This window comes from Gorilla gorilla, chromosome 1 (assembly GCF_029281585.2).
Source record: "Gorilla gorilla gorilla isolate KB3781 chromosome 1, NHGRI_mGorGor1-v2.1_pri, whole genome shotgun sequence".
NCBI classification, from domain to species: domain Eukaryota; kingdom Metazoa; phylum Chordata; class Mammalia; order Primates; family Hominidae; genus Gorilla; species Gorilla gorilla.
In genome coordinates, this window is record NC_073224.2 from 125,621,196 (window position 1) to 125,648,592 (window position 27,397).

The window sequence follows — 27,397 nt, forward strand, 5'->3', positions numbered from 1 at the left end:
CTCCTGACTTTCTGGCATCTGATCCTCCAAAATTTAGAGATGAAGAAAGAGAACCTCAAGGGCACATCAAGGAAGTTGACAAGATGATTCAACCACAACGAAGTGGAGTCAGAATTCACAGTCCCTGAGGTCTGACTCTGAATGCGGGGCCACTTTCCCAAGCCTTGCAGCCTCTCCTCTAAAACACTGCCCTGGGGCATGAAGTAGTGATTTCTTGTACAGTCGGGAAGGCCCCTAGGACTATGGGACTGATGGTTTCCCTTTTACTGGGAATTTCAAGGACAAGTATGCGAAAGATTTTTAAAATCTTTGATTTTTAAATCATATCTTCAGTTATGATTTTAAGAATCATATCTGAAGCATAAAGAGTGACACATAACACCATAAGGCCATGAAGGAAATATGCCCAAATGCTAATAAAGTGTGTGTTAATTTAGAAACAGCAGAATGAAGAACTAATAGATAGTGTTTACTGTGTGCCAATAAATGTTCTAGGAGATTGACAAGAAATAGCTCATGTAATTCACTGCAGCAATTTACAGAGGTAGGTATTATTGTAGTACCCTCTGAACAGGTGAGGAAACTGAGGGACAGACAAGACAAGCAACTTGGATGGAGCCCAGGAGACAGGCCCACGGTCCCTGCTCTGTACACTGCACTGCTATCTCCACACATTCTCGGGTGCGATCTTTCTTCCTCTTTAGCAACAAGACTCTGTGCCCCAGGAAGCAGGACTTCACTCTCACCAAGCTACTCTCTGCTTTTTATTCTTATTTTTATTTATCATTATTATTATTATTATTATTTTTACCAGTCTCGCCCTGTCGCCCAGGCTGGAGTGCAATGGCAAAATCTTGGCTCACTGCAACCTCAGCCTCCTGGGTTCAAAGGATTCTCCTGCCTCAGCCTCCTGAGCAGGGGTGATTACAGTCACCTGCCACCACGCCCATCTACTTTTTGTATTTTTAGTGGAGATGGGGTTTCTCCATGTTGCCCAGGCTGGTCTCAAACTCCTGACCTCATGATCTGCCCGCCTCAGCCTCCCAACGTGCTGGGATTACAGGAGTGAGCCACCATGCACGGCCCCTACTCCCTGCTCTTGATGCTGTCACTTATAGACAGCACAGGTTCTATTAGGAGTAGACTCCTCTTGAAGCCCCTCAGAGCAGGTACTGGCTACTATCACCAAGTTTCCCTCAGAGTCACTAGAACAGAGCTTTGCCTGTTGGGCCTCAACAGAAACTTGAACTGAATAAAAGTTCACTAGTCTCAGACATTTAGAACAACAGACTAGATGTTATTTGTCTGCAGGATCTTATATGGTACAGAGAGGATTCTTGAAAACACGATTGAGCCTCTTGGAGAAAACAGGTCATTCTGTGCCTGTGTCAGAAATCAATAAATGGCAGTTTAACTCTAGTCCCACCCCCACCTGATTGCAAACATGGAAAGTTGCTAAATACTTAGGGTACCTCTGTCTTCCAACTTTAACAAAATGTTAAAATACCCATTTCTGTTTTCCTAGAAGTACAGGAAGGATGAAATTATTTTTGATGGAGAGAGCATTTAGTGTCTCAGAGAGAAGACAGGACATCATTCATCACTTTCGTGATGGTGAGCCTATAGATCTTACTGTATTTCTTCTGTCCGTTGGCCAGGAAGCCGGCCAGTTGAGTTACAAAACATTTCTCTTGGAGGCTTCTGAACTGCTGTTTCTTCTCTGCCAGCTGGGGGCGCAATTTCTCATTGATTTCTAGAATGTTCATCTCTGCCTTCTCGCTGGACAAAGGGCTGGCTGATACCACCATGCTGACGTTTGTGGCACAAGAGGTGGGGCCAGGGACTGGGGTGAAGAAAGGCAAACACATGATGAGTTAAAAACTGGTGAAATCAAATAGGCTTAATCAGGACTGAGGGATGTCACTGGCAGCCTTGTCTACTTATTTGAAGATGTTGTTTCCCTGGTTTCACTCTTGTCATCTCCAGTCTTGATCTCCTTTAAGTCAACTTGTCTTAGCTATGCAGTCACCTTGAAACCAAGATATAAACACTTCTACACTTTTCTTGCTTATACGTTTCTATAAAGCAAGGCTTGGCCCTGAGATTTTTACCCCATCAGTGGCCAATGTTTCTGTGTAGCACAAAAGATTTCATTTTGCTTTTTAAATTTTTTTCTTTTTTTGTTTTTTTGTTTTTTGTTTGAGACGGAGTCTCACTCTGTCACGCAGGCTGCAGTGCAGAGGCACAATCTCAGCTCACTGCCACCTCTGCCTCCCGGGTTCAAGCGATTCTCATCCCTCAGCCTGCCAAGCATCTGGGATTACAAGCGCCAAGTAACATGCCAGCTAATTTTTGTATTTTTAGTAGAGATGGGGTTTCGCCATCTTGGACAGGCTGGTTTCGAACTCCTGACCTCAGGTGTTCCGCCTACCTCAGCCTCCCAAAGTGCTGGGATTAAGATGTGAGCCAGCGCCCCTGGTCAGAGACTTACTTTTTTTTTTTCTTTTTGAGATGGAGTCTCGCTCTGTCTCCCAGGCTGGAGTGCAGTGGCACAATCTCGGCTCACTGCAAGCTCCGGTTCCTGGGTTCATGCCATTCTCCTGCCTCAGCCTCCTGAGTAGCTGGGACTACAGGCACCCACCACCGTGCCCAGCTAATTTTTTTTTTTTTTTTTTTTTGTATTTTCAGTAAAGACGGGGCTTCACCGTGTTAGCCAGGATGGTCTCGATCTCCTGACCTCGTGATCCACCCGCCCCGGCCTCCCAAAGTGCTGGGATTACATGTGTGAGCCACCGCGCCAGGCCGAGACTTCTTATTAATAGCTAAGACAAGCCAATGAAAAGGAGAGAGAGTCTAGCCTGAGAGGAGTGAACGAGGGTGGGAGGAACGTCTCAGCCGATCCTCCCACCTAAGTCTCCTGAGCAGTTGGGACTATAGGCATGCAGCACCATGCCTGCCTAATTTTTTGTATTCTTTGTAAAGATGGGTTTCACCATATTGTCCAGGCTGGTCTTCAACTCCTGAACTCAAGTCATCCTCCCACTTGGGCCTTCCAAAGTGCTGTGATTATATGTGTGAGTCACAGCACCTAGCTCCATCCTAGTTTCTGACTAAAACAATAACAATATGTGTATATACAGCCTGTCCTCAGAATTGATCTTCCATAGCCTAGACAGAGGTATGAGACGCAAGGAAAATAGAGGCTACCTGGGAGAATGTTTAGAGCATCCTGACATTCATCATGAGAGGATTCTCTGTCTACAACCAGAGTTGAGTTGACTTCGTCTTCCTCAAATGTGATTTTGATGTTCTTGTGAGGCTGGTTGGAGTCACAAGGGCCGTGGCTATTTGAACAAGTGATGGCACATTCCTCCAGTGAGTCCTCAGGGACTTTGCTCTCTTCAGCCTTCTGCACCTCCCTGACGAGACAGGTGGGACAGAGATGACAGAAGATTAAACACAGAGGGATTGGACCCCAGGGAGTCCTAGCTGGTTTTGACAGGCGGCATTAAGAGAGTGGTCCCAGAAAGCAAAATGGAGGTTCCCTTAAAGAGGGAACAGGCAATCCTCTTCTCTCTGCAACAGAGCATGGCTGCCATGGGAGCCAGAGAGGAAGAGAGCAGCTGGTGTTCAGTGCACTGGACAGATAGGAGCTGAGGAGGATGAAGACTCAGCTATCCCTGTATGGTACAGACATGACACTTGGCACACATAGAGAAACACGACAGCTGCCGCACCCTGTGTCTAAGCTGGGTTCAATTTCACATACTGTGGCCAAGGGGATGCGGGCTTTTGGCCCACCATAGATGCCAGAGAGGGTGTGCCTCCTAGACATTTTCATATGTTACCACCCATTACTTGCTCCTGAGTATTCGGTGTTACCTGGGGGGAGATGATTTCTGCACCTTCTCAGCCTCCTCAACTTGAACATCTTCATCCTCATCTTCGTCATTTTCTATAAATACAAAATGTTCGTTCAGATATTTCCCACTTCACATTCCACAAGCACAGTCAGTCAGCCCAACGTGCACAGAGACATGAACATCTACGTATGGTTCAGCATTGTACTGGAAACTCTCATGTTTTATCTTTCACAAAATGCCCTGGCACGGTTTCCTGATCCATCGGGCAATGCATTTCTGATGTGGAGGGCCACCATCAAGATGTGGCCAAATACTGAAAAGACCTTTTGCTTCCCATATCACTGGAGGCTTGTGCAGCCTCTCTCTGGACTTTGGCCGCTGTCTCCCCCATCCTGCCACAGATCTGATTCCCAGGAACAGGCTTGGTGTCCTGTCACAGTTCGCATTTCAAACCTCATTCTTTCTCTTAGGAGAGGACAAACTTGTCCCACAGTCCTCTATGCGTCATGAGACTGCACAGGCCCTCCATGTGGCTTTTGCTGTGTTATTCAGGGACATTCTATCCATGGGGAGTGCTCCAGTCTGAAGCACTTCCTACCACCAAATGCCCCCACATCAAGTGCCTTCTCCAACACCACATGGAGAGGGGCTTCATCTCATTTTGAAAAGCATTCGTAAGTGTTCCCATATTTGGATGCTTCAGACCCTTGCAAGAGACAATTTGTCTGCCTTTGCAGATGGAGAGAGAGAAACTCTGGAAAGATAAATCACTCACTCACCGACACTTACTAAGAACATTGCCCAAAAGACAGCCTGGGAACCTTCATTCTTAGCCCAGAGCTCTTTTCACTCCAACAAGCGCCCTCCCATCACAGCCTCCTTCCTGTCCTTTAAAACTAGACAGATGCTGCCTCTTGCTCCAAAGACCACCTTCCATCAAGGAAGGAGGGACACTTGCAATACTGTGACCTCCAACCCCATGGGTTTCCCATCTCCGTTCTTACCCAGGAAGTCCTGGTCATGTCATGGCCACATAGGTGTAGCAGAAAAAAACCCCACTGATACAACTGTCATTGTGAAAGTATGGAGGTCTGGAGCCTCTCATAAGCCTGGGGTTTTGGGTCATCAGGGCCTATGGCCACCTTACCTGGGCTGAGCTTTTGGACAAGTTGCTGTGCCAGTCTACACCCCTCAGCCAGCTGTTCTTGGAGGTCCTGCCCCTGGGACTTGTCCGGCTCATCCGGAGTGAGGAGGGCCTGGAGATGCTCATTCAATGAGCGGGAGGCATCTCTCCCTTCCCGTAACTTCTCCTTTAACTGGGTCAGCTCTCGTTCCTGAGAGTGAACCAGGACTTTATATTGCCTAAGGTGAGACGGTAGAGAAAATTTAAGAGTAGAAAGAGTTGAGTGACCCGTTCAAATATTGCAACAGAGACTTCTGAGACAATGTCCTCAAGGAGACCTTCAAGCAGAAGGTCAGCACATGTTGAAAGGAATGTCTGTGGCCAAGAGAAAGAATAGAAAATGGTTTACAGGCTTCCTCTGTATCAGAGAGGGCTCCTGCAAGATCCTCGATGATGTTCCATTCATCTTTCCCTTCTGTAAACAAAAGTAGGTGTCTTCCTAATTCCGTTTCAAAAAGACATCCTTTCAGTTCCTCACTCTGGCCATGGACATTTCCATGTGAAAATACACATGGTGCATCTTGCGGCCACTAGATACAAAGCCATGTACAGAAATGAGGCCAGATGCAGATGGGGCGAATTGAAAAGACGAAAGAAGAAAAGAATGACAGGGTCGAGAAGGCAACATTGATTGAGTGAAAGAATGAGAAGCCGCAGTCAGTCAGGAGGTGATTCTCACTAAGGGTAAGTGGGGTGGTGACGGCACACCATTTCGAGTATACTGAATGCTGCTGTGTGGTTCACACTCCTTTGGTTAATTTTGTGTTATGTAAATTTCACATCAACAATTACTTGTTTGAAAAAGAGAAAACAAAGCTCTGAGAAACAACTGCAACCCATACATTTTTATTATACCTCTTCTCTGCTTGATAAATACTTGTGTGTTGCGAGCCTGCCATGGCAATTCCTGCCCTTCCCCTGGCCCAGCTTCGTTCTTACTTCTCCCCACCGAGCTGTTGTACTTCAGAGATTTACACACCTGCCCCCCTGCCTGCCCCCATGGGGTCCCCTCACCTGAGCTCCTCAGCTTGCTTGAGCTGCTCCGCAAGCTTCTCCTCCTTGAACTGTCGTCGCTCATTCCTCAGCATAGATTTTATGAGGTCTTCGCACTCTTCGTATTCTGAGAAAAGACAGACACGCCTGCCTCAGTGGAAGGCTGGACATGCTGCTGTGGTCATTGCCTACAGGGCAGGAGCCAGGTCCATCCCAAGGACAAAACTCTCCCCAGTACCAGGGTCTAGACAGGGATTTCCACATCTTTACTCTTCAGTCTCCTGACTTTCTGGCATCTGATCCTCCAAAATTTAGAGATGAAGAAAGAGAACCTCAAGGGCACATCAAGGAAGTTGACAAGATGATTCAACCACAACGAAGTGGAGTCAGAATTCACAGTCCCTGAGGTCTGACTCTGAATGCGGGGCCACTTTCCCAAGCCTTGCAGCCTCTCCTCTAAAACACTGCCCTGGGGCATGAAGTAGTGATTTCTTGTACAGTCGGGAAGGCCCCTAGGACTATGGGACTGATGGTTTCCCTTTTACTGGGAATTTCAAGGACAAGTATGTGAAAGATTTTTAAAATCTTTGATTTTTAAATCATATCTTCAGTTATGATTTTAAGAATCATATCTGAAGCATAAAGAGTGACACATAACACCATAAGGCCATGAAGGAAATATGCCCAAATGCTAATAAAGTGTGTGTTAATTTAGAAACAGCAGAATGAAGAACTAATAGATAGTGTTTACTGTGTGCCAATAAATGTTCTAGGAGATTGACAAGAAATAGCTCATGTAATTCACTGCAGCAATTTACAGAGGTAGGTATTATTGTAGTACCCTCTGAACAGGTGAGGAAACTGAGGGACAGACAAGACAAGCAACTTGGATGGAGCCCAGGAGACAGGCCCACGGTCCCTGCTCTGTACACTGCACTGCTATCTCCACACATTCTCGGGTGCGATCTTTCTTCCTCTTTAGCAACAAGACTCTGTGCCCCAGGAAGCAGGACTTCACTCTCACCAAGCTACTCTCTGCTTTTTATTCTTATTTTTATTTATCATTATTATTATTATTATTATTTTTACCAGTCTCGCCCTGTCGCCCAGGCTGGAGTGCAATGGCAAAATCTTGGCTCACTGCAACCTCAGCCTCCTGGGTTCAAAGGATTCTCCTGCCTCAGCCTCCTGAGCAGGGGTGATTACAGTCACCTGCCACCACGCCCATCTACTTTTTGTATTTTTAGTGGAGATGGGGTTTCTCCATGTTGCCCAGGCTGGTCTCAAACTCCTGACCTCATGATCTGCCCGCCTCAGCCTCCCAACGTGCTGGGATTACAGGAGTGAGCCACCATGCACGGCCCCTACTCCCTGCTCTTGATGCTGTCACTTATAGACAGCACAGGTTCTATTAGGAGTAGACTCCTCTTGAAGCCCCTCAGAGCAGGTACTGGCTACTATCACCAAGTTTCCCTCAGAGTCACTAGAACAGAGCTTTGCCTGTTGGGCCTCAACAGAAACTTGAACTGAATAAAAGTTCACTAGTCTCAGACATTTAGAACAACAGACTAGATGTTATTTGTCTGCAGGATCTTATATGGTACAGAGAGGATTCTTGAAAACACGATTGAGCCTCTTGGAGAAAACAGGTCATTCTGTGCCTGTGTCAGAAATCAATAAATGGCAGTTTAACTCTAGTCCCACCCCCACCTGATTGCAAACATGGAAAGTTGCTAAATACTTAGGGTACCTCTGTCTTCCAACTTTAACAAAATGTTAAAATACCCATTTCTGTTTTCCTAGAAGTACAGGAAGGATGAAATTATTTTTGATGGAGAGAGCATTTAGTGTCTCAGAGAGAAGACAGGACATCATTCATCACTTTCGTGATGGTGAGCCTATAGATCTTACTGTATTTCTTCTGTCCGTTGGCCAGGAAGCCGGCCAGTTGAGTTACAAAACATTTCTCTTGGAGGCTTCTGAACTGCTGTTTCTTCTCTGCCAGCTGGGGGCGCAATTTCTCATTGATTTCTAGAATGTTCATCTCTGCCTTCTCGCTGGACAAAGGGCTGGCTGATACCACCATGCTGACGTTTGTGGCACAAGAGGTGGGGCCAGGGACTGGGGTGAAGAAAGGCAAACACATGATGAGTTAAAAACTGGTGAAATCAAATAGGCTTAATCAGGACTGAGGGATGTCAGTAACTGAAATTCCTAACTTACTGTTATGAAAAATGTGATCACTCCCCACAGCACTTTAGGATCCTTCACCACAAAAACAAGGTTCGAGGTGCCTGAACACAGAGCTGAAAGCACTGCCAGTAGCTCAGACTCTGATAAGAGTGAGGTAGAATGTGGCCAGCGTGCCAGGTAACCGTCTGCAGTTGCCATAACAGAATTAGAAGGTGGGGTTGTCATGGAATCTTAGGAGCCCTGCATTGCAATTGCCCAGGCTTTGCTGAAACACAGGCACCCTAGTCTCACCTGAGGGTCACCACCAATGGGGATCATTCCTTCAGCATTCACTCTCAGTATTCGTGTACCCTTGTGACAATGCCACAGACCTGTGTCCTTCCCAATACATCTAAGCATATTCCTCACTGTTTATCTCTTGTCTGTACAACATCATCAAGGCAGAAACAGTTTCCCAACAGGTTATATTTTCTTAATGGTAGTCATGAAGTCACCCCACCTGCTCTCAGTTAAAACAGAGCTTAAGGCTTTTCCACAGGTGTAAGATATCAAACTTTTAGCCTGCCCTGCTATCCTCCGGGTCTTCTGCAGTTTTTTCTGTATCCACTAGAAAGTGAATGAATAATTCATTTTTTTAAAATGTTTTCTTTCCTGTCCCAGTATTCTTGCTGCTGCATCCCATTGTTAGACTGATTTCTTCTTTCTTACTGGGGCACCTTCTTGGGTTTTCATTACATTCTAGACCAGTTTGACATCCCTACGTCCAAAGCTCTTCCTCTATGTGGGTTGATTTGTTTTTTAATGTCACTGAGCACTACATTTTATACTTGTCACTTATAGATGTCAATCTAGTGCCACAAGACCTCTTTTCAAGGTATCAAGTGATCCAAGTCATTTATATAGAGGTCTCCTGAAAACATGTGTGACCATCTATCTTGGGAAGTTTTGTAAACCTGATGCTGTTTTGTTGTTTCCATTTTGTTTTCCCATATACTGAAAAGAACAGGGCCACGAGCAGTTCTTATGGAATATGGTTTGATATATATTTTGTTGAGATGACCTAACACCATTGATTTTGGGTTGCATTCCACTAACAGAACATGGCAAGATCAAGGTTATGGTCAGGGTTGGTTGGCGATCCTCAGTGTTGCTGTGCAGTAGAAGGTGAGTTTGAGGTGAGAGGAACAAGTAGGAAAGAGTGATCCCCTGAACCACCCCTTCGCTTTCTCAGCTTTCATCCCCACCTAGGTTTTGTGAGCCTGGAACTTGAGAGACTGTTCTGTAGCCCAGGTCTCCTAAGATTGGCTGCTGGACTTGCCTGAGTTGAGGGTGCAGTGGGTTGACCCTGGGCTGCCCAGCATTCATGTGGAAGGGAAGGAAGGAGGACTGGTTAATCCCATTTGAAAGCATCCCTCTCTGCAGCCCGCACCATCTTCCAGTGACACTGTAAGGATACTGCTTTGAGATGTATCAAAGGCTTTAAGTCAATGTATTTTCTAGGGTCTGGGAGACCTGACATTCTGTGTCAGAATGAAAATCTGTCAAGTTTCTAAACGAAAAAACTCGGTGGAAAGCTGACCTGGCTACTGCCACTGCAGAGTGCCCAATTTGCCAGCAGCAGAAACCAACACTGCGCCTTTGATATGGCACTATTCCTCAGGGTGATCAGCCAGCTACTTGGTGGCAGGTTGATTATGTTGGACTTCTTCCATTGTGAAAAGGGCAGATGTTTGTCCTTACTGGAATAGACACTTACTCTGGATATGGGTTTGCCTATCCTGCATGCAATGGTTCTGCCAAGACTACCATCCGTGGACTCATGGAATGCCTTATCCACTGTCATGGTATTCCACACAGCATTGCCTCTGACCAAGGCATTCACTTTATGGCTAAAGAAGTGCAGCAGTGGGCTCATGCTCATGGAATTCACTGGTCTTACCATGTTCCCCAACATCCTGAAGCAGAACGGTGGAATGGCCTTTTGCAGTCACAATTACAATGCCAACTAGGTGAGAATACTTTGCAGGGTTGGGGCAAAGTTCTCAAGAAGGCTGTGTATGCTCTGAATCAGCGTCCAATATGTGGTACTGTTTCTCCCATAGCCAGGATTCACAGGTCCAGGAATCAAGGGGTGGAAATGGAAGTGGTACCACTCACCATCACCCCTAGTGATCCACTAGCAAAATGTTTGCTTCCTGTTCCCGCAACATTAAGTTCTGCTGGCCTAGAGGTCTTAGTTCCAGAGGGAGGAACGCTGCCACCAGAAGACACAACAACAATTCCATTAAACTGGTAGTTAAGATTGCCACCAGGACACTTTGGGTTCCTACCTTTAAGTAAACAGGCTAAGAAAGGCGTTACAGTGTTGGCTGGGACATCAAGGCTATCAAGACCCAGGCTATCAAGATGAAATCAGTCTACTACTCCAGAACGGAGGTAAGAAAGAGTATTCATGGAATACAGGAGATCCATTAGGGCGTCTCTTAGCATTACCATGCCCTGTGATTAAGGTCAATGGGCAACTACAACAGCCCAATCCAGGCGGGACTACAAATGGTCCCGCCTAGATGAATGAAGGTTTGGGCCTCTCCATCAGGAAAAAAAAAAAAAACACAACCTGCTGAGGTGTTTGCTGAAGGCAAAAGGAATACAAAATGGGTAGAAGAAGGTACTCATCAATACCAGCTACTACCATGTGACCAGCTGCAGAAATGAGGACTGTAATTGTCCTCAGTATTTCCTCCTTCCTTTATTAAAAACATGTCTGTGCTTGCACACACTTGTACTAAGAAAATATCTTCATTTTATTTCCTTTCTCCTTTATCATGTGACATAAGATTTATTGACTTCACATCAGCATTTAAGTATCGTTAACTTTATGTAAGAGTGTTTCAGTTGGGGACTGGTGTGTTTCCAGATGTACGAAGAATAGTTGTACTACATTAGGTGTAATTATGACCTAATTATTGTCTTTATTTGAAGATTATGTGTGATCTCAGGAGATGTGTATGGGTTCAAGTTGACAAGGGGTAGATTTGTGGTGGTTAAAACTGAGTGTGTCAACTTGATTGAATTGAAGGATACAAAGTATTGATCTTGGGTGTGTCTGTGAAGGTGTTGCCAAAGGAGATTAACATTTGAGTCAGTGGGCTGGGGAAGGCAGGCCCACCCTTAATCTGGATGGACACCATTTGATCATCTGTCAGCAAATATAAAGCAGGCAGAAAAACATGAAAAAGCGAGACTGGCCTAGCCTCCCAGCCTACATCTTTTTCCCGTGCTGGATGTTTCCTGCCCTCAAATATCGAACCCCAAGTTCTTCGGTTTTGGAACTCAGACTGGCTCTCCTTGCTCCTCAGCCTGCAGACAGCCTATTGTGGGACCTTGTGATCATGTGAATTAATACTTAACAAACTCTCCTTTATATATATATAAAGATTGCCAATATATATATATTAAGATTGCCACCAAGACACTTTGGGTTGGAATATATATACATACATATATATTCCATTAGTTCCATCCCTCTAGAGAACCCTAATACAATGAAAAATTAATAGAACAGTATTCTACACTAACTGATACAGTATAGTTTTCTGAGTACATTTTTCACTTTTTTGCTTATTGCATTTATAGAACTCTTGGTTTAGTGCTTAAAGCAGGAGAAAAAATGAAGAATGTTCCTCCTTTTCTCATCTAATTTAATAAACACTTTTGAATAAAGCTCAGACCCACCTAGAAAAACCCACAATCTATTCAGGTGAGATATGTGTAAAAAAAAATTACAACAAAATGTGATACATAAAAATAATAAAACTTAGAGACCATTTGCCTAAAGGAATCATGAAAGGGTCACTAAGACACAGTTTTAAATAACATTGGACAATCACCAGTTGTAGAAAAGGGCATTCCAGGCAAAAGGGTGTGTAACTGTATGGAAGCAATAATAAGTACAACATTTTCAGGAAATAAGGAGAATTTGGTGTGACTAGGCCTAGATGCTTGTGGGGAGGCCAGGCTACAAAAAGATGTAAAGTCTAGGCTGTAGAGAGCTATGGAAGTCATGTAAAAGAGTTTGCAGTTTATTCTGCGGATGATGAAAAAATATTAGACATTGTAAGCAGGTGAGATTGTTAGAATATTTGTATTTATAATCAAACATGTAGTAATATCATGGGTGAATGAGATGGGGAGAGAATAAAGGCAAGAAAACGTATTCAGAAACTACTTCAGAAGTCCAGGTGAGAGATAACATGGCCCTCAACTACAGGGTAGCAGAGGAAATGGGAGGAATAGACAGGTGAAAGGCAACTCAGAAGTTGGCTTGGGTGACAGTTGAAATGAGGTCAGAACAAGGGACAGGGAGTTTCTAGCGTGGGTATTTGGGATGTACATGGTTGCTACGTATTTCTGTCAACAAGATGAGCTGAAAGTACCTGTAGAATATCTCCAAGGAGAACATACAAAGGATAGCTAGAAACATGAGCCTGAATGTCAGGGTTGGGTGGAGCTAAGGGAATGATGGTGAGATTCATCAGCAAGCTAATGAAGACAGTGGCAGTGGAGGCGAATACAGACAGGGAAATTCCCTAGGGAGAGCTGTGATGTGGCTCAAAAGAGGGCGCAAAACAGTGCTCCAGGGAGCACAGACATTTAATGGATAAGAACAAGGTAATGAAGAAGCAAAAGGAACAGGGTTCAGAAAACCAGAAAAGCCAGTGCCCTGAATGTCTAGGGAGGGAGATTTCTAAAAGCAAATAGTCAATAACATCAGCAACTTTTCCTCTGGTGACAGTGTACTTATTTCTTTTAGTGAAGTAAACTCTGATTCCCCATCCTGGTGTACATTTTTTTTTTTTTTTTTTTGAGACAGGGTCTCACTCTGTCACCCAGGCTAGAGTGCAGTGGTGCGATCATAGCTCACTGCAGCCTCAAACTCCTGGGCTCAAGCAATTCTTCCACTTCAGCCTCCCAAGTAGTTAGGACTACAGGTGCACACCACCACACGACTAATTTTGTTTTATTTTTATTCTTGTTTTTTTGTAGAGATGGGGTCTTGCTATGTTTCCCAGGCTGGTCTCAAACCTCTAGCCTCAAGTAATCTTCCTGCCTTGGCCTGCCAAAGTGCTGGGATTGCAAGCGTGCACCACCGCACCTGGCCCTGACATATATACTTTAAGCAGTCAAAGTATTTGGTCCTTTTTCTTTCTCTTTCTCTGCCCCCTGAAACTCTTAAAAGGAAGTTAGGGATAGTTGTCTGGAACATCCCAGTTCCTTATCACAATGCTAAATGTGCACCAGAGCTGGGGGACATTTAAGAGCCAGACACCATGATCTAAAAGATGCTAAATAAAGGTATCTGCTGAAGGTAGGAAAGCACTGGCTTTGGTCTCATTAGTTACCTGTAAACCCGACTTGACAGGTGCACTCATAGGTATCCCGGCTGAGCATATGGCATGTGCCGCCATTCAGGCAGGGTCGAGACACAAAGCATGGATGAGATGTCGAGTACTGGCAGTCCTCTCCTGTAAACCCTGAGGCACATCGGCACGTGGCTTTCCCCAGCATGGCCTGGGCCACACAAGTCCCACCATTCTGGCAGCGGTTCTTCTCACAGGGGTCTCGATGTTGACAATATTCCCCCAACAAGCCTTCTGGACATCTGTATGGAAAAGAGAAGAGTCCATGAAAACACCTGACTTCTTGTAAGTCCAAAAAATTACAGTAAAACAATACAGTCCAATCAAGAAAGCATGAGATTGGGAATCAACAGACCTACAAGTACCACCTATAAAACTGCTTCCCTTTAGAAGAAAGAGTCCTTAGAGAACTTAACCACATACTCCCATGTCCTTTTGAGTCCTGGCAGGTGACAGAGTATCAGGTGTATGGTCTAGCAGGGTCTGCCATGGCCAGTCAACATGACCCTTATTCAAACGCAAAATGCACCCCAGCTTTTTTTCATGTGTGTACAGGTTGGGATGGTGTAACAGCACCTTTTTTAGAGCACTGTTCGTACTTGTCTGCTTAAATTCATTTACTTTCTCATTTTGACTAAGCCATTTGATAGGATTAAGATGGCCACAATATAATGCATGAACTTGACCCTATTATCCCCTCCAATTTAAAATATGTAAGATATCATGTGCTTTTCCTCAATTAAGCATTGAGAAATAGTAAGTGCTTCTTTCTCTTATTTCCACTGAAACATCAATTGGCTGATACCTAGTTTTCTGGGTTATGTTCAGGTGGCTGCCATTACAACGGAAAAAGGGAAAGGAGGTACAGGAATGGGGAAGAGTTCAAAGGGATATTTAAAAATCTGTTAATATTTAAGTAGTAGGCATTTTTAACCAAATAAAAAGGCACAAAATATAATTAAAATAACATAAAATATCTAAGATACCATATAAACACCAAAGTGAAGGAAGGAATCAACTGAAGAATAACATTCTATGATATTTTCCACATTGAGGCACTGAGGAACCTTTTTACATGCCACCCCTTGATTCATAAGATGTACAACCATTTCAAACTGTGTGTATTATTTATGACAATTTTCTCTGAACAATATCAAAAAGGCATGGTAAGTCTCCATTTTCATAATGAAGTTGTTTAAATGGAATCTCTGAGAAGCATTTAAATTAAGAAACACAAACACTTTGATTCTAACTATAAATGCTGCTATATATTTGGCTAGTGCCCCAAATATGTGATTCAACTTATTCCTCGTTTTAGTTTTCAGGGACTAGAAAACTGAATCTAGTAGGCTGTTCCACCATTACCTCAAAGATTACACATTTAAACCAAACTCTAAATCCCCCTCTCAAAAACCAGCTCTTCTGTGCCCAAGCCTTGTTGTCCTGATTTTCCTAATCATTGTGACCTGAAACATTGGGGTCATGAGTGCTTTTGTCTTTGACAGTCATATCCAAGACCTTTCATTAACCATTGGTTGGCAAGGCTAGCTAGCAGGGGTCACAGTTACTGAGAAAAGAAGGAAGGCCAGATACTAGGGAACTAAGACAGAAAATGCCCAGAAGAATTGTGTAGTAGCTAAAATGGCTAAAGGAGAAAACAGGGTGGTGAATAGCTATAGTGGTAGTGAGGTAACTGGCCACAGCCTCTTCACCCCTCCCAGAGCTGCATAAGATAAGCATGGCGGAGCAAGGAGCGGCTAAGGCTCTGGGCATCTTCATGAGTAGGTGTAGCTACAGACCAACAGGCAGTGAAGAAAGTTCATAGCACTGAAACCAAAGATGGCATGCAGGTGACTGTGAGGAGTCTGTATCAAGAAGGTCAGAAGGTCTGGTTTGGAGTTCTGGTGCTGTGACCTTGGACAAGTTACTTATCTTCACTGACTATCCATTTTCTCACATTGTAAATAGTTAATAAGGTCACCTACATCATGAGATTATTCTAAGAACTGAACAAAATCAAGTATGTAAAAAACCTTATAAATGTTAACAAGTTTTGCAAGTGGGCTGGGCACAGTGGCTCACACCTGTAATTCCAGCACTTTGGGAGGCTGAGGTGTGAGGACCATCTGAGGTCAGGAGTTTGAGAATAGCCCGGCCAACATGGTGAAACCCTGGCTCTACTAAAAATACAAAAATTAGCCAGGGTGGTGGTGCACGCTTGTAATCCCAGCTACTCGGGAGGCTGAGGCATGAGAATTGCTTGAACCCGGGAGGCGGAGGTTGCAGTGAGCCGACGAGATTGTGCCACTACACTCCAGCCTGGGCAACAGAGTGAGATTCCATCTCAAAAAAAAAAGTTTTGCCAAGTGAAAACATCTTTTCTCTCTTCTTTGTGCTTATTGAGGAAAATACAATGCCCCATCCAAATCACAGCTTGATTTGAGAATAGTTTTTTGTGTTGGTTTTTTGAAGTGGAGGAGCAAAAAATGCCAATGTAGCATAGCTAAAATTAACTCTGAGATATATTATTAAAAGCATTTGCAGCTTATTCAAGAAATGTGTTATGAATGTTAAAAACTGCAACACAATTCTCACTCACAGTGCAGCCCTCTGGGCATTATTAGATGACTCTTCATTCTCCCATATGGGAATTATGCACCTTCTAAATAATGGCAAATTTTTTAATGTGGGTGGGCTTTGCTCAGCTTTGCTCCTGAACTATTAAACCACCCTAACACTATCATGTGGCATATGCTAAGAGAATGCAAAGTCATTTAAATGGTAGCATCATAAACATATAATGGAAATATAAGGTTCCCAGGAAAACAAAAATGAAGCAAAATGGAAGTTTCTAAAGCTAAACAGATGTATTTCTGAATTATTTGTTTCTACAGTTTAATTCACATTGTTGCTCCCTATCAAGTATGGAAAAATAAGTTTTAACCTAAGATATATTTAAGAAATCAGTAAAACCAGAGATTGACAAAGTACAGTTTGCAAGTCTAATTTGGACCACTGCCTGTTTTTGTTTGGCCTGTGAATAGTTTTTTACATTTTTAAATGATTAGAAAAAAAGAACAAAAGAAGGATATTTTCTGACATTTCAAAATTATATAAAATTCAAATTTCAGTGTCCATTAATAGTCTTACTGGAACACAGCCATGCTCATTCATTTATAGATTGTCTATGGCTGATTTTCCACTACAACAACAGAGTCAAGTAGCTGTAATGAGACCACAAAGCCTGCAAAAATAATTACTCTCTGGCACTTTACAGAAAAAGTTTGCCAACTTCTGAGTAGAGAACATATGAAGGCTAATTCTATAAATACCATCCAATATGCTTATTAATAATGATCAGTTTCTGATAGGAAATCAACCTTATTAGTTTCCACAAAGAATATTAAACTTATAATCATTCATTCACACAACAATTAGTAAATGCCTATTATGTGCCAGGCATTTTTCCAGTGCTAGAAAAATTCTTACACTCTTGGAGTTTACATTCTAATAGCGGAAGACGAAAACAAAATTACTAAGTAAAAGATGCACAATAGATGGAGTTAAGTGCTGTGAAAAAAAATTAAACAGGAAGGAATGGAGCTGGGGATGAGGGTGTGGGGTGAGCAAAGAGAAGTATCTCAGTTTAGAATAGGAAAATCAGAGAAGACCTTCACTGACAATACTCGAGTTGAGACCTAAATAAGCTGAGAGTAATCATGCAGGTATCTTAGGGAAACACATTCATGAGAAAGGGAACAGCAAATGCAAAGGCCATAACACAGAGAGCAGCCCTAGCGTGTTTGAGAAACAGCAAGAATATCTGGAGCAGCAGAAAATAGATGAGAGCTGTAACTGGGATGTGGATCAATTGGGGCCTTTAAGCCACTGTAAAGAAAGACTTAGGGTTTTCCTCTAAATGGGATAATACTTACATATGAGGTACAACAGACTTACTCTCCTAAAGCCCGTGTACAGAACCACATATTTGCTTTATGTGACCCTAGACCTACTGTATTAAAAAAGTTTGATTTCTATTTAAAATGTTTTAGAGGGCTGGACATCAACTTAGTTCTTTACTTTTACCTTAGAAGATATACAAGTCTCTTTTAACCCACATTTTCATGAGGTCCCATTTCCCTTTCCAAATTATTGTTTCACAGCTAACCTTCTATGACTGTAGCCTAATTTCAGATATTTCTCTTTCTTTTCCATCTACTTCTTACTTATCCCTCTGCAACAAAACTTTAATTCTAATTATTGCTTAGAAACTGTTTTCTAAAAACAATGACTTTCCTCTAGTCAAGTTCAGTGGTCTCATCTGAAACTTCATAAGGAAATTCTCTCTCCTATAGGGAGAATTGCTAACCACTCCATGCACCGTTTTAATCATTTTACCTTGGCTTCTATGACTCCCTCTGTCTAACTCAAAACCCAGTGAAGTCTTAGTCTGGATTGCTGATTTCTCCTTCTTCCCCATCTATTATGGCCACCCTAATGTTTAAGTCTGGACTGCACTGCTCTTTCTCTCAAATGCATTTGTTACTGTTGTTGTTCACTTGGTTTTAAACAACTTCCTTCCTGTAACTGACTCCAAAATACACTGTTCCAGTCCCATATGTTCAGTTTTCTAGAAGTCATCTCTCTATCCTAATATGTGCTGCCACTATTTGAAACTAAACATTTGTAAAAGGAGATCATCTTCCCAAGAAACTTTAATTATTCAATTTTTCTAAGGCTTCCACACACAATTTAAAGTAACTTCATCTCTTTAAGTTGTATCTAATTTATTACCACATTCTGACAAGACTTGTTAACTGAATTCCTATAATACTTATCATTCATGTTCACAGTTTCCTTTTTGATACAAATTCTGGTCATCTTAAAAGCCTCAGGCCAGACATCATCTTGTTGCTGGCTTTTCCCCCATTTCCAGCCATCCTTGGAATAACAGAACCTTCAGATTCAAGAAATTTAATTTCTATCCAATTAAGTAATCATTTCTAAAATATTTCTAAAAGATGATCACCAGCCTCTGCTTGAACACAAGCATGTGGCATGGTGCCGGATAAATCTTGAGAATTTAATAAATGCTTGGAGTTATTATTGTGCTGCTCTTAAGAGTACAGACTCTGGAACCAGACCACCTGGATTTCAATCCCAACTCCACCATTTACTCAATGTGTAATCTTGGGCAAGGTACTAAACTTCCCTGTTGTAAAAGAGATGTAATAACAGTGCCTACTTCATAGGATTTTTAAATAAGGGTAAAGCACTTAGAACACTATCCAGCACATAGTAAACACTATGCATTTGTTAAGTGAAATTACTGGCTGACTACTTCAACAAAAGAACAGTCTTCAATGTGGGTGGATCCCACTGTGAGAAAGCTCTTTCTTTCTTAATTCTTCAAATTCTGCCTCCCTTCCTAGGTATATACCCGAGATAACTGAAAACATATGCCCACATAATAAAAATGTTCATAGCAGCATTATTCATAATAGCTAAAAAGTAGAAACAACCCAAATGCCTATAAGCTGATGAACAGATAAATAAAATGTGGTATATCCATAAATGAAATATGTGGCCATGAAAAGGAATGACATTCTGATACATGCTACAACATGGATGAACCTTGAAAACATGCCAAGTGAAAGAAGCCACACACAAAAGGCCACATATTATATAATTCCATTTATATGAAATGTCCAGAATATGCAAATCCGTAGAGATAGAAAGTAGATTAGTGTTGCCAGGAGCTGTAAAGAAAGGGAAATAGACAGTGACTACTAAGCAGTAGAGAATTTCTTTCAGGGTGATAAAAATGTTTCGAAATTAGATAATGGTGGTGGTCTCATAACTCTGGAAATACTAAAGTCTACTAAATTAAACACTTTAAAAGGGTAAATTTTATGATACATAAATTATGTCTTAACTTTGAAAAGAACAAACTTTGTCTCTCTACAATTTCCAGGTTATCTCTACCGTCTAGAACAAAAAAGAACAAGCCTTCTGCTTCTCTTACACGTAGCCCTTCAAGAATCTGAAGATAGTGATGTGGGCCTTTTGTTTTCTTTTTTCCAGGATTCAATGGTTTGGCGTATTCCTCAGTATAGGGTTATTTCCAGGTCCAGGCTTCTTCACCTTTTTAGTGGTGCTTCTATGCTTAATAGTAGTAATAATAAGAATGACCAAAATTTTCTGCCTCCCTTCCCAGGTATATACCCGAAGTAACTGAAAACATATTTTCTAAGTACTTAACTATGTATTGTATATTTGCTAAGCATTTGATAGCTATTGTCTCTTGTATTACTCGCTCCAGTGCTATATTATAATCTCTATTTTATATATGAGGAACTCAAAGCTTAGAAAGATTAAGATTTTACAGCTAGGCCGGGCGCGGTGGCTCACACCTGTAATCTCAGCACTTCGGGAGGCCGAGGTAGGCAGATCACCAGGTCAGGAGATCGAGACCATCCTGGCTAACACAGTGAAACCCTGTCTCTACTAAAAATATAAAAAATTAGCCAGGCGTGGTAGCGGGCGCCTGTAGTCCCAGCTACTCGAGAGGCTGAGGCAGGAGAACGGCATGAACCCACAAGTTGGAGGTTGCAGTGAGCCAAGATCGCGCCACTGCACTCCAGCCTGGGCGACAGAGCGAGACTCCCTCTCAAAAAAAAAAAAAAAAAAATTCACAGCTAGTAGATGGAAGAGGCAGGATTCAAACTCCAGTTGACTCTAGAGTGCGTGTGCTTCAACACTAGGCTATCCTGCCTCCCCATCACTGGATGACTCCAGTTCATCAAAAACCTCTTTAAAAAGTGAGGCTCAAAATGGAAAAAGGCTTAACACATGTTCTTACCAGTGCAGCACAGAGCTGAACCATGACCTCCTGATCTGGACACTATGCTTTTACTATTTCAGAGTAAGTTCTTAAACTGAGGAGGCATCGTGAGAGCGCAGTTCAAGAAAGAATAATGCTCCGACTCATACCCAATGGATATGTGTACTTTTTTAGAAGCCACAAAATACTACTATGTGCTATGGAATACACACTCAGCTAAAATATTCAGAGCCTTATTTCACATGAACTACTAGTGTACCCTATTTTTCTCATCTTATACTTGTAGCACATGTTTTTTGAACCCAATAATTGGAACTGTCATTCATTCCTTTTAAATCCATCATATTGAGTCTTTACTCCAAGTTTCCTTGATTGAGACAACTTTCACATTATACTCATACAATCACAGAATTTCAGCAGTGATCTCAGAAACCAAATGGTCTGAACCCCTATAGCACTGAAAAGGACATCAAAGCTAACTGATCTACCCAAAGTTGGTTATCTGTGAATCTAGCAATTTCCCCAGTTTTACAAATATATCCCTACCTTCACCTAGACCTTGCAATGAAATAGTACTTAACTGAAAGTGTATGACTAAGTCTTGCCCCAAGACTAGCACCTATTCAATCAGCTCTAACATCCTAAATGGACCAGCATCCTATCCATACCTCTCCTCTCCCTAAGGACAGTCTGGAAATTCCTTGCTGAACCTAAGCATATGACTAAAAGAATAATCTTTCCTAAGCATAATTTTCATGTCATTCTTCTGCTCAGAAACTAGCAACAGTATTAATACCAAGCCTTTCAAATCCAAGTTCTTTACAATCTCTGATTTGCTTGTCTGTCCCATTCCAATCATCTAACCATCTTACTCTTTAGTAATCCATAACTCGAACACTCCATATTATTTCCACAATCTTGTTTACTGTCCCCTATATTAAAATCTTTTTAATTTCCAGTGAGAAACATCATGCTTCCCTTCTGGTATATCTCCAACTTAGGTTCCTTTCTTCCACCCTTTTTTCAAAAATCTGCTGTAAACCTGTCCTATAGTAAGCCTTCTACAAATCATCCCACCTGTCTCTGATCCTTCCAACAGCAGATGTAGTGCCATGTCATGCACTACATTGTCTCCACTGGTATGGTTCTTCTTTATTTAAGCCACTGTTATGTCTTTGCTGTACCTTTCTCAAACTCCCATCTAGACAGTTTTTGTGGGGAAGAGCCTGTCTTGAACCCTTGGTGTAGGTTCCCTGAATACCTGAGTACCTAAACCCCACTAAGCAGCTGGTTCCAAAGCAGGCTAAATTTCATGTGATGGATAAAGTCAGTCTCTCAATCCAAATGTTCCACAAAATCCATCTCTACTCTGTGATCTGTCTGGTAGAATAACAGGCCAAATCAACCTAATAGTCATCCTGAGGTATAGAATTATCCTTCACACCCCAGGAAGCTAAGCAGCATTATGGACATGGGAAGAAAGGGGAGTAATAGGTAAGACAGTCAGAAATAACAGACCCTTGTTTCCTAAGGCAGGAGATCTTTCAACTTGCAAATCCCTGTTCAACTGTGGTATAAGGAGAAAATATACTCTGTTAGTCTTGGTGGAAAGTAAGGTTCTCTGCTTGAAAACAAGGGCTTAAATAGCTGTCTTCTTGAGATGGCTAAAGTTGAATTTGGTTAGAGAGTGAAAACATGGCTAAACACCCAACATCCCTTACATATCTATAATTCCATTAAGCTACCCAGCACACATTTTGGAAAATAGTCTACCACTTGAACTAAAGGTGTACATTCTAAAAAATAACCACAAAAATCTAACAGATGCCTTTCATCCGCAAAACTATATGAATGTTTCCCTCCTGTAGAGAGTTTATTAATTATTTTCATAACTGTCTCTTCAATGTCTCTCAGTGACTTCTACTTACTCTCTCTTCTCTAGCATTGGAACTCTGAAAGAACATACTTCGCAGATGAGGTTGTGAATACAGAGAAAGGTTTGGGGAGCATTTTTCCATTTTAAACTCCATAAACTAATCTGAATACTTACCAGGTCCATAAAGATATATTTATGACTTTTTCTTTAAAAGTCTCAGCTGGGCACAGTGGCTCATGCCTGTAATCCCAGCACTGTGGGAGGCCAAGGCGAGCAGATTGCTAGAGCAGAAGTTCGAGACCTGCCTAGGCAACACGGGCAACATGGTGAGAACCCCACCTCAAAAAAAAAAAAGTGTCATTTCTGACATTGAGAGGTCCACATTTTCATTGTTACTGTTCAAACATACGCATGGGGTTGGATGTAGAAAAGCAAAGGAAGGAAGAAAACAGAGAAAAACAAGGGATTCCTCCTAATGGAACTAGAAAACATTCCATTTGACGGATACCCTTACAGTTTCCTCTCACTTAAGCAGATGAAAACCAGACCCCAACCCTCACATCTCACTAGCAGCCTGGATTAGTTTACATGTAGCCACTTTACAGATTTCAACGAAGCTGGGATCTGAATAGCAATTCCAATCTATCTGGCAATGGCTGCAGTTCAGGATCAGTCTCCCTAGTAATACAGGACAGAAAAATTTGTTCTTTCACGTTTCCTAAGTGAATAGCCACTCGTCTACAGAAAAGCTTAAAACAGTGTAGCAGCTTGTGTCAGCTCCAAGATGACTGAAGTCTGAGCAGGAAATAAGCCCCTTTTCCAAAGAAAAGCCAGTGTTCTCTCCCCTTGTTTTCTCCACCGAATGTTCTGTATCAGCAGGGTGAGGCCAAATTGCATCCAGGGCTTTGCTGCAGCTCTGTCTTTAGCTTTTTTTTTTTTTTTTTAAACGAGGATTTGGCCATTCAAAAAACAACAACAACAACAACAAAGCAAAATCCCACCACATACAAGAAGAAAAAGAGAGACATGCTTTACAAAACAGCTATTTCAAAATCATGATTTTTAAAAAAACTATACAGAATGTGGAACGAAAGGGAAAAAAAAGTCTCATGTGGGTTGCGTCGGCACTGCAGCTGCTCCTCATTAAAGCTCCTCTTTACTCCCTCTGGGCTAGTTTCCAGCAGAAAATTCTTTAAACAGAACTCTGCTTTCAACCCACTTTCTTCTTGTGCTGGGCCTCTTGGCCCCCCCAATCCGCAGTGGCAGCCTGCCCTAGCTGAGCTCTAGAGGCGGGAGCTGTCATTAAGGTAAATGAGGTAAGGGCAGGGGAAAACACTAACAAAACCCAGAAACCAAATTAAGCATCGGTCAGTAACAAAGGTCTGCAGTTTGAAAGGCTCCAAATCAGTCTGTTCTTTCCTGTGACCATAATGCCAGCTTAGTTTCCTGCCCCCCTACTCTGTCCCTCCTGTTAAAGTAGATAAAAATAATTGCTAACAGCCAAGGCTAGCTGGAAACAGTGAAAGTTCCTATGTAACATTCAATTCCCCAGGCTCCGACTACAAACTTGTAGGTACCCCAGAGTCTATAGAATCAAGTCTAAACTTCTAGGCTGGCATTCAGGAGGCCTAACCCACCTATTGGTCTAGACTCACTGGTCTCCCTCCTTTCAGTACCTCCTGGCTGAGGTCTGATGGGCTTCTCAACTTTTTAATTCTGTCACTCTGTGTAAAGGTAACTAACTAGGTTATGCTAATTACCAACTTTGTTTTAAAAACATGCATGAGGACTTCTAGTTAACTTCCTGGTAAAGAGGGGAAAAAAAGAGAAGAAGCTCTGTCATACTACTTCTTGCCATTCCCACTCTACTCTCAACCCCCCCTTCTCTCAAAAAAAAAGAAAGAAAAAAAAGGAAATACTATAGCTTACTCAGCAAGAAGGAAAAACAAAAAGAACTTTTAAAAAAAGTATTTGTGTATAGATTGGTGTCCAGAACTGGGACCCTTGTGGTAAAACACACTTTCTAGTGTAGTTTTTCTAGGGCCTTACTAGTTGTATGTAAAGGAAACAAAGACAAGTATACAATCTCTCACTCTCACACACGCACACACACACATACACACTTTTATCACAACTAATACACAAAGACTACCAAATACTGCAGGGCAGCTCATTTTTCTACTATGTAAATTCAGCTTCCTGGACAGACCATTTCTGCTTTTCTTGTAGAAGTATTTCAGAAAATGTTAATCTTGGTTCCCACATTAGGTTGCATGCTTCCAAATTAAAAGTTTCCCACAGGAAAAGAACTTCACGAGGAATTGTGAGGCTGGGAATTATCTCTGAAACCCCACCTCACTTAGTTTACATGTGTTAGGTTTTTCACCCCCTCATCTGAATAAAGCATTAAATACACACTGATTTTAATAAACCTAAACCAAAAAGAAGCTGAAGTGGTACGGACTTTAAAGCTGTTGATTCACAGCATCATTCATCTTCACTCAGACTATGAAATCAGTAACCACTGCAATGAGAAACCATGCTTTATTTATACAAGAACTTTACAAACATCCTTATCTTCCAGTTTATAGTCTGGGCTCATTTATCAGAACTCAAAGGCTGAGCTGACCACCTAGTCTCTTCAATCATCACTTGAAAGATTGGGAAGGGGCACACAGTGTTAAAAGACTTGTGTTGTTGCTATAACAGAAGGTGGTCTTTCCTCTGTGTTCCAGAACACAATCAGGATCTTACCATACTTCACTGCACTGGACCCTGAGAAAATATCTACTTGTGATTAAAACATGGCAAACACATTCTAGACATATGAGTTTACAAAAAACACCCTTCAATGTAACGGACAAAACTGAATGAGTTAGCTCAGTTGTTCCCAAGGTATGGGCTGTGGAGTTATTGCAAGGGATTGCAATCCTTATAAATCACTTTCTAAACTACTAAACAGTATCTTGTCCATATTTAAATATATGTATACGCTTTTATGACTAGTAAAACATAAAGATATATTAAATGATTCTTGAATTCTTAGATTTTGACAGTATACATTGTATTCAAACAACACACTGAGAAATTGTTTCATCTCAAGCTCTCTCCTTTATGCACTATACTCTTGCTAAACGCCTTTCAGCTCCTAGAAAATGCTATAGTACACTACTTCTCACTTCCAGACCTCTGTACACGCTGTTCAGTCAGCCCAAAATGCTTTTCCCCACTTTCTCATGGCTAAGCCCTAAAATTTCATTAAGTCTCAACTTAAATGTTATTTCCTGTGAAAAACAGCCTTGACACCCCCTCTGTTCTTATAACCCTGAGCCTGTGTTACTCATTAGCCCTTATTATGATTATCTGTCAACAGACTAAAATTATTAATTCTCATACTCCCAGTGCCTAACACAATGACTGGCATATAGAAGGCATTCAACTATTCAGTGCAGAAGCAAAAGGTCAAAATGAAGGGCTCTGTGGAATCTTTACCCCTTAAAAAGACCCTATAAATACACTTGAAGTTTGGGAACAACTGGGTTGAGCTATTTACCTAAAGGATTTTCAAAACTAATTAAGATTCCTGATATATAGACTACTTCTTAACCCCCACTCACCCCTATATCAGTCAAATTGGGCCAACTCCATGCAAAGTAGATTATTTTTTAATCACCTTCCCTCCCACCTACCAAATATGAAGTTAACCAACACACACAGAGAGGCATGTGTGCATGTGCAGACATACACACACACAGTCCTCATTCCCTCTTGCACTTTTATTAGTCTTTCATCGGTTGTTGATAAAAGACTGACTACATAAACCACCAGGGACCTGGAGCCCTGACTAAAAAAAAAAAAAAATCCTACAAAGTGGCCACAATAGCATGAACTGCTAGATCCTGTAGTGACTGCCATTGAAAATTAAAAAGATCTCTAGAAAGAAAAGTGTTGGAGCCTTCTTTCCATTCCCCAATGTTGGTGGATGACCACCTTCAAAGTTCTGAAGTCCAAAAAATATCTAAAAGCAGAGTAATTTAAAAAGCTTACTGTTTAGTCTAAAAGGATTTTCCTAGATCAAAAACAACTGTACCTATTTCGATACCAAAAATGAAAAAGAAATAGTGCAGAATCTTTAGATTGCCTAATGGGATCTGGAGAAACAGCTCTTAGTGCCAGTCTACATTCTAATGAGTTATGTAATAAAGGCTAATTCGCTTAGCTGTATTACACCTCAGCCTCCTCACTTATAAAACAAAATGAGTGACAAAGGTGCTTTCCAAAGTCCCTTTGACCTCCTAAGTGTGATGACTCTATAATCTTGGCCTTTGAAGTCCCTTGGCAATACCACCCAAGGATGTAATGATGCTTGCTGATGTTAATGTTTGGGTGTTTGTGGTTGTATATGTCTTGACCACTGTCCCACTCCAAGCAGGGGATCCTAGGGTAAGAACTGTACTGTGTCTCTTTTTTAATATCCCTCACAGTGCCCATCACCCTCTAGGTGCACAGATAATTCAATATACACTTATGTAAATGAATTGTTCCACAACTCACACTTTCAGCTAGCCCCTCACAGATGCATAAGAAAGCAAAGAAAAACCAAAGAGAAGGAACAATATATTTAAACAAGATAAGGGGAATGAAAAAGAATCTTGTGTTTAAAAGGGATAGAAAGGTCTAACCATCTTCTCTCCCAAACAACTGGCCAACATGAAAGCCTGTTTTCTTGAGCACAGAATGGTGGTAGGTATTTCAGCCTCTATGGAATCTGACCTGCTGATTAGTTATACAAGGCTAAAACTGACTGAAGCGTGTATGTAAGACAACGGTCTGGGAAGAGAAGCACTAAATTTAAGCTCACAGGGAATCAACCACTTAAAAAGGTAAATTCAGATAGAACTTTATCCAGATTTCATTTTTATGCATCCTCTCTACAAGCATAAACGCTTATCTTACTCACTTCCCATCTCATGATGCTATCATCAATTCTTATAAAATTTAGAAAAGAATAGGTGATGTCTCCTA

General features: G+C 41.9%; 1 protein-coding gene across 2 annotated transcripts in view; it reads right to left on the reverse strand.

Moving 5' to 3' along the window:
* Positions 1-27,397, reverse strand: part of LOC129525330 (neuroblastoma breakpoint family member 1-like) — a 79,415-nt gene that overhangs the window by 29,307 nt on the left and 22,711 nt on the right. For both annotated transcript variants that reach the window (XM_063698343.1, XM_055355280.2), the window contains 7 exons: positions 13,635-13,894; positions 7,951-8,160; positions 6,061-6,166; positions 5,011-5,225; positions 3,883-3,955; positions 3,208-3,419; positions 1,634-1,843 (listed from right to left, as the gene is read on the reverse strand). In XM_063698343.1, coding sequence (XP_063554413.1) covers positions 1,634-1,843; positions 3,208-3,419; positions 3,883-3,955; positions 5,011-5,225; positions 6,061-6,166; positions 7,951-8,160; positions 13,635-13,800 — 1,192 coding nt within the window. In that variant the 5' untranslated portion in view covers positions 13,801-13,894. The remainder of the gene's footprint in view (positions 1-1,633; positions 1,844-3,207; positions 3,420-3,882; positions 3,956-5,010; positions 5,226-6,060; positions 6,167-7,950; positions 8,161-13,634; positions 13,895-27,397) is intronic.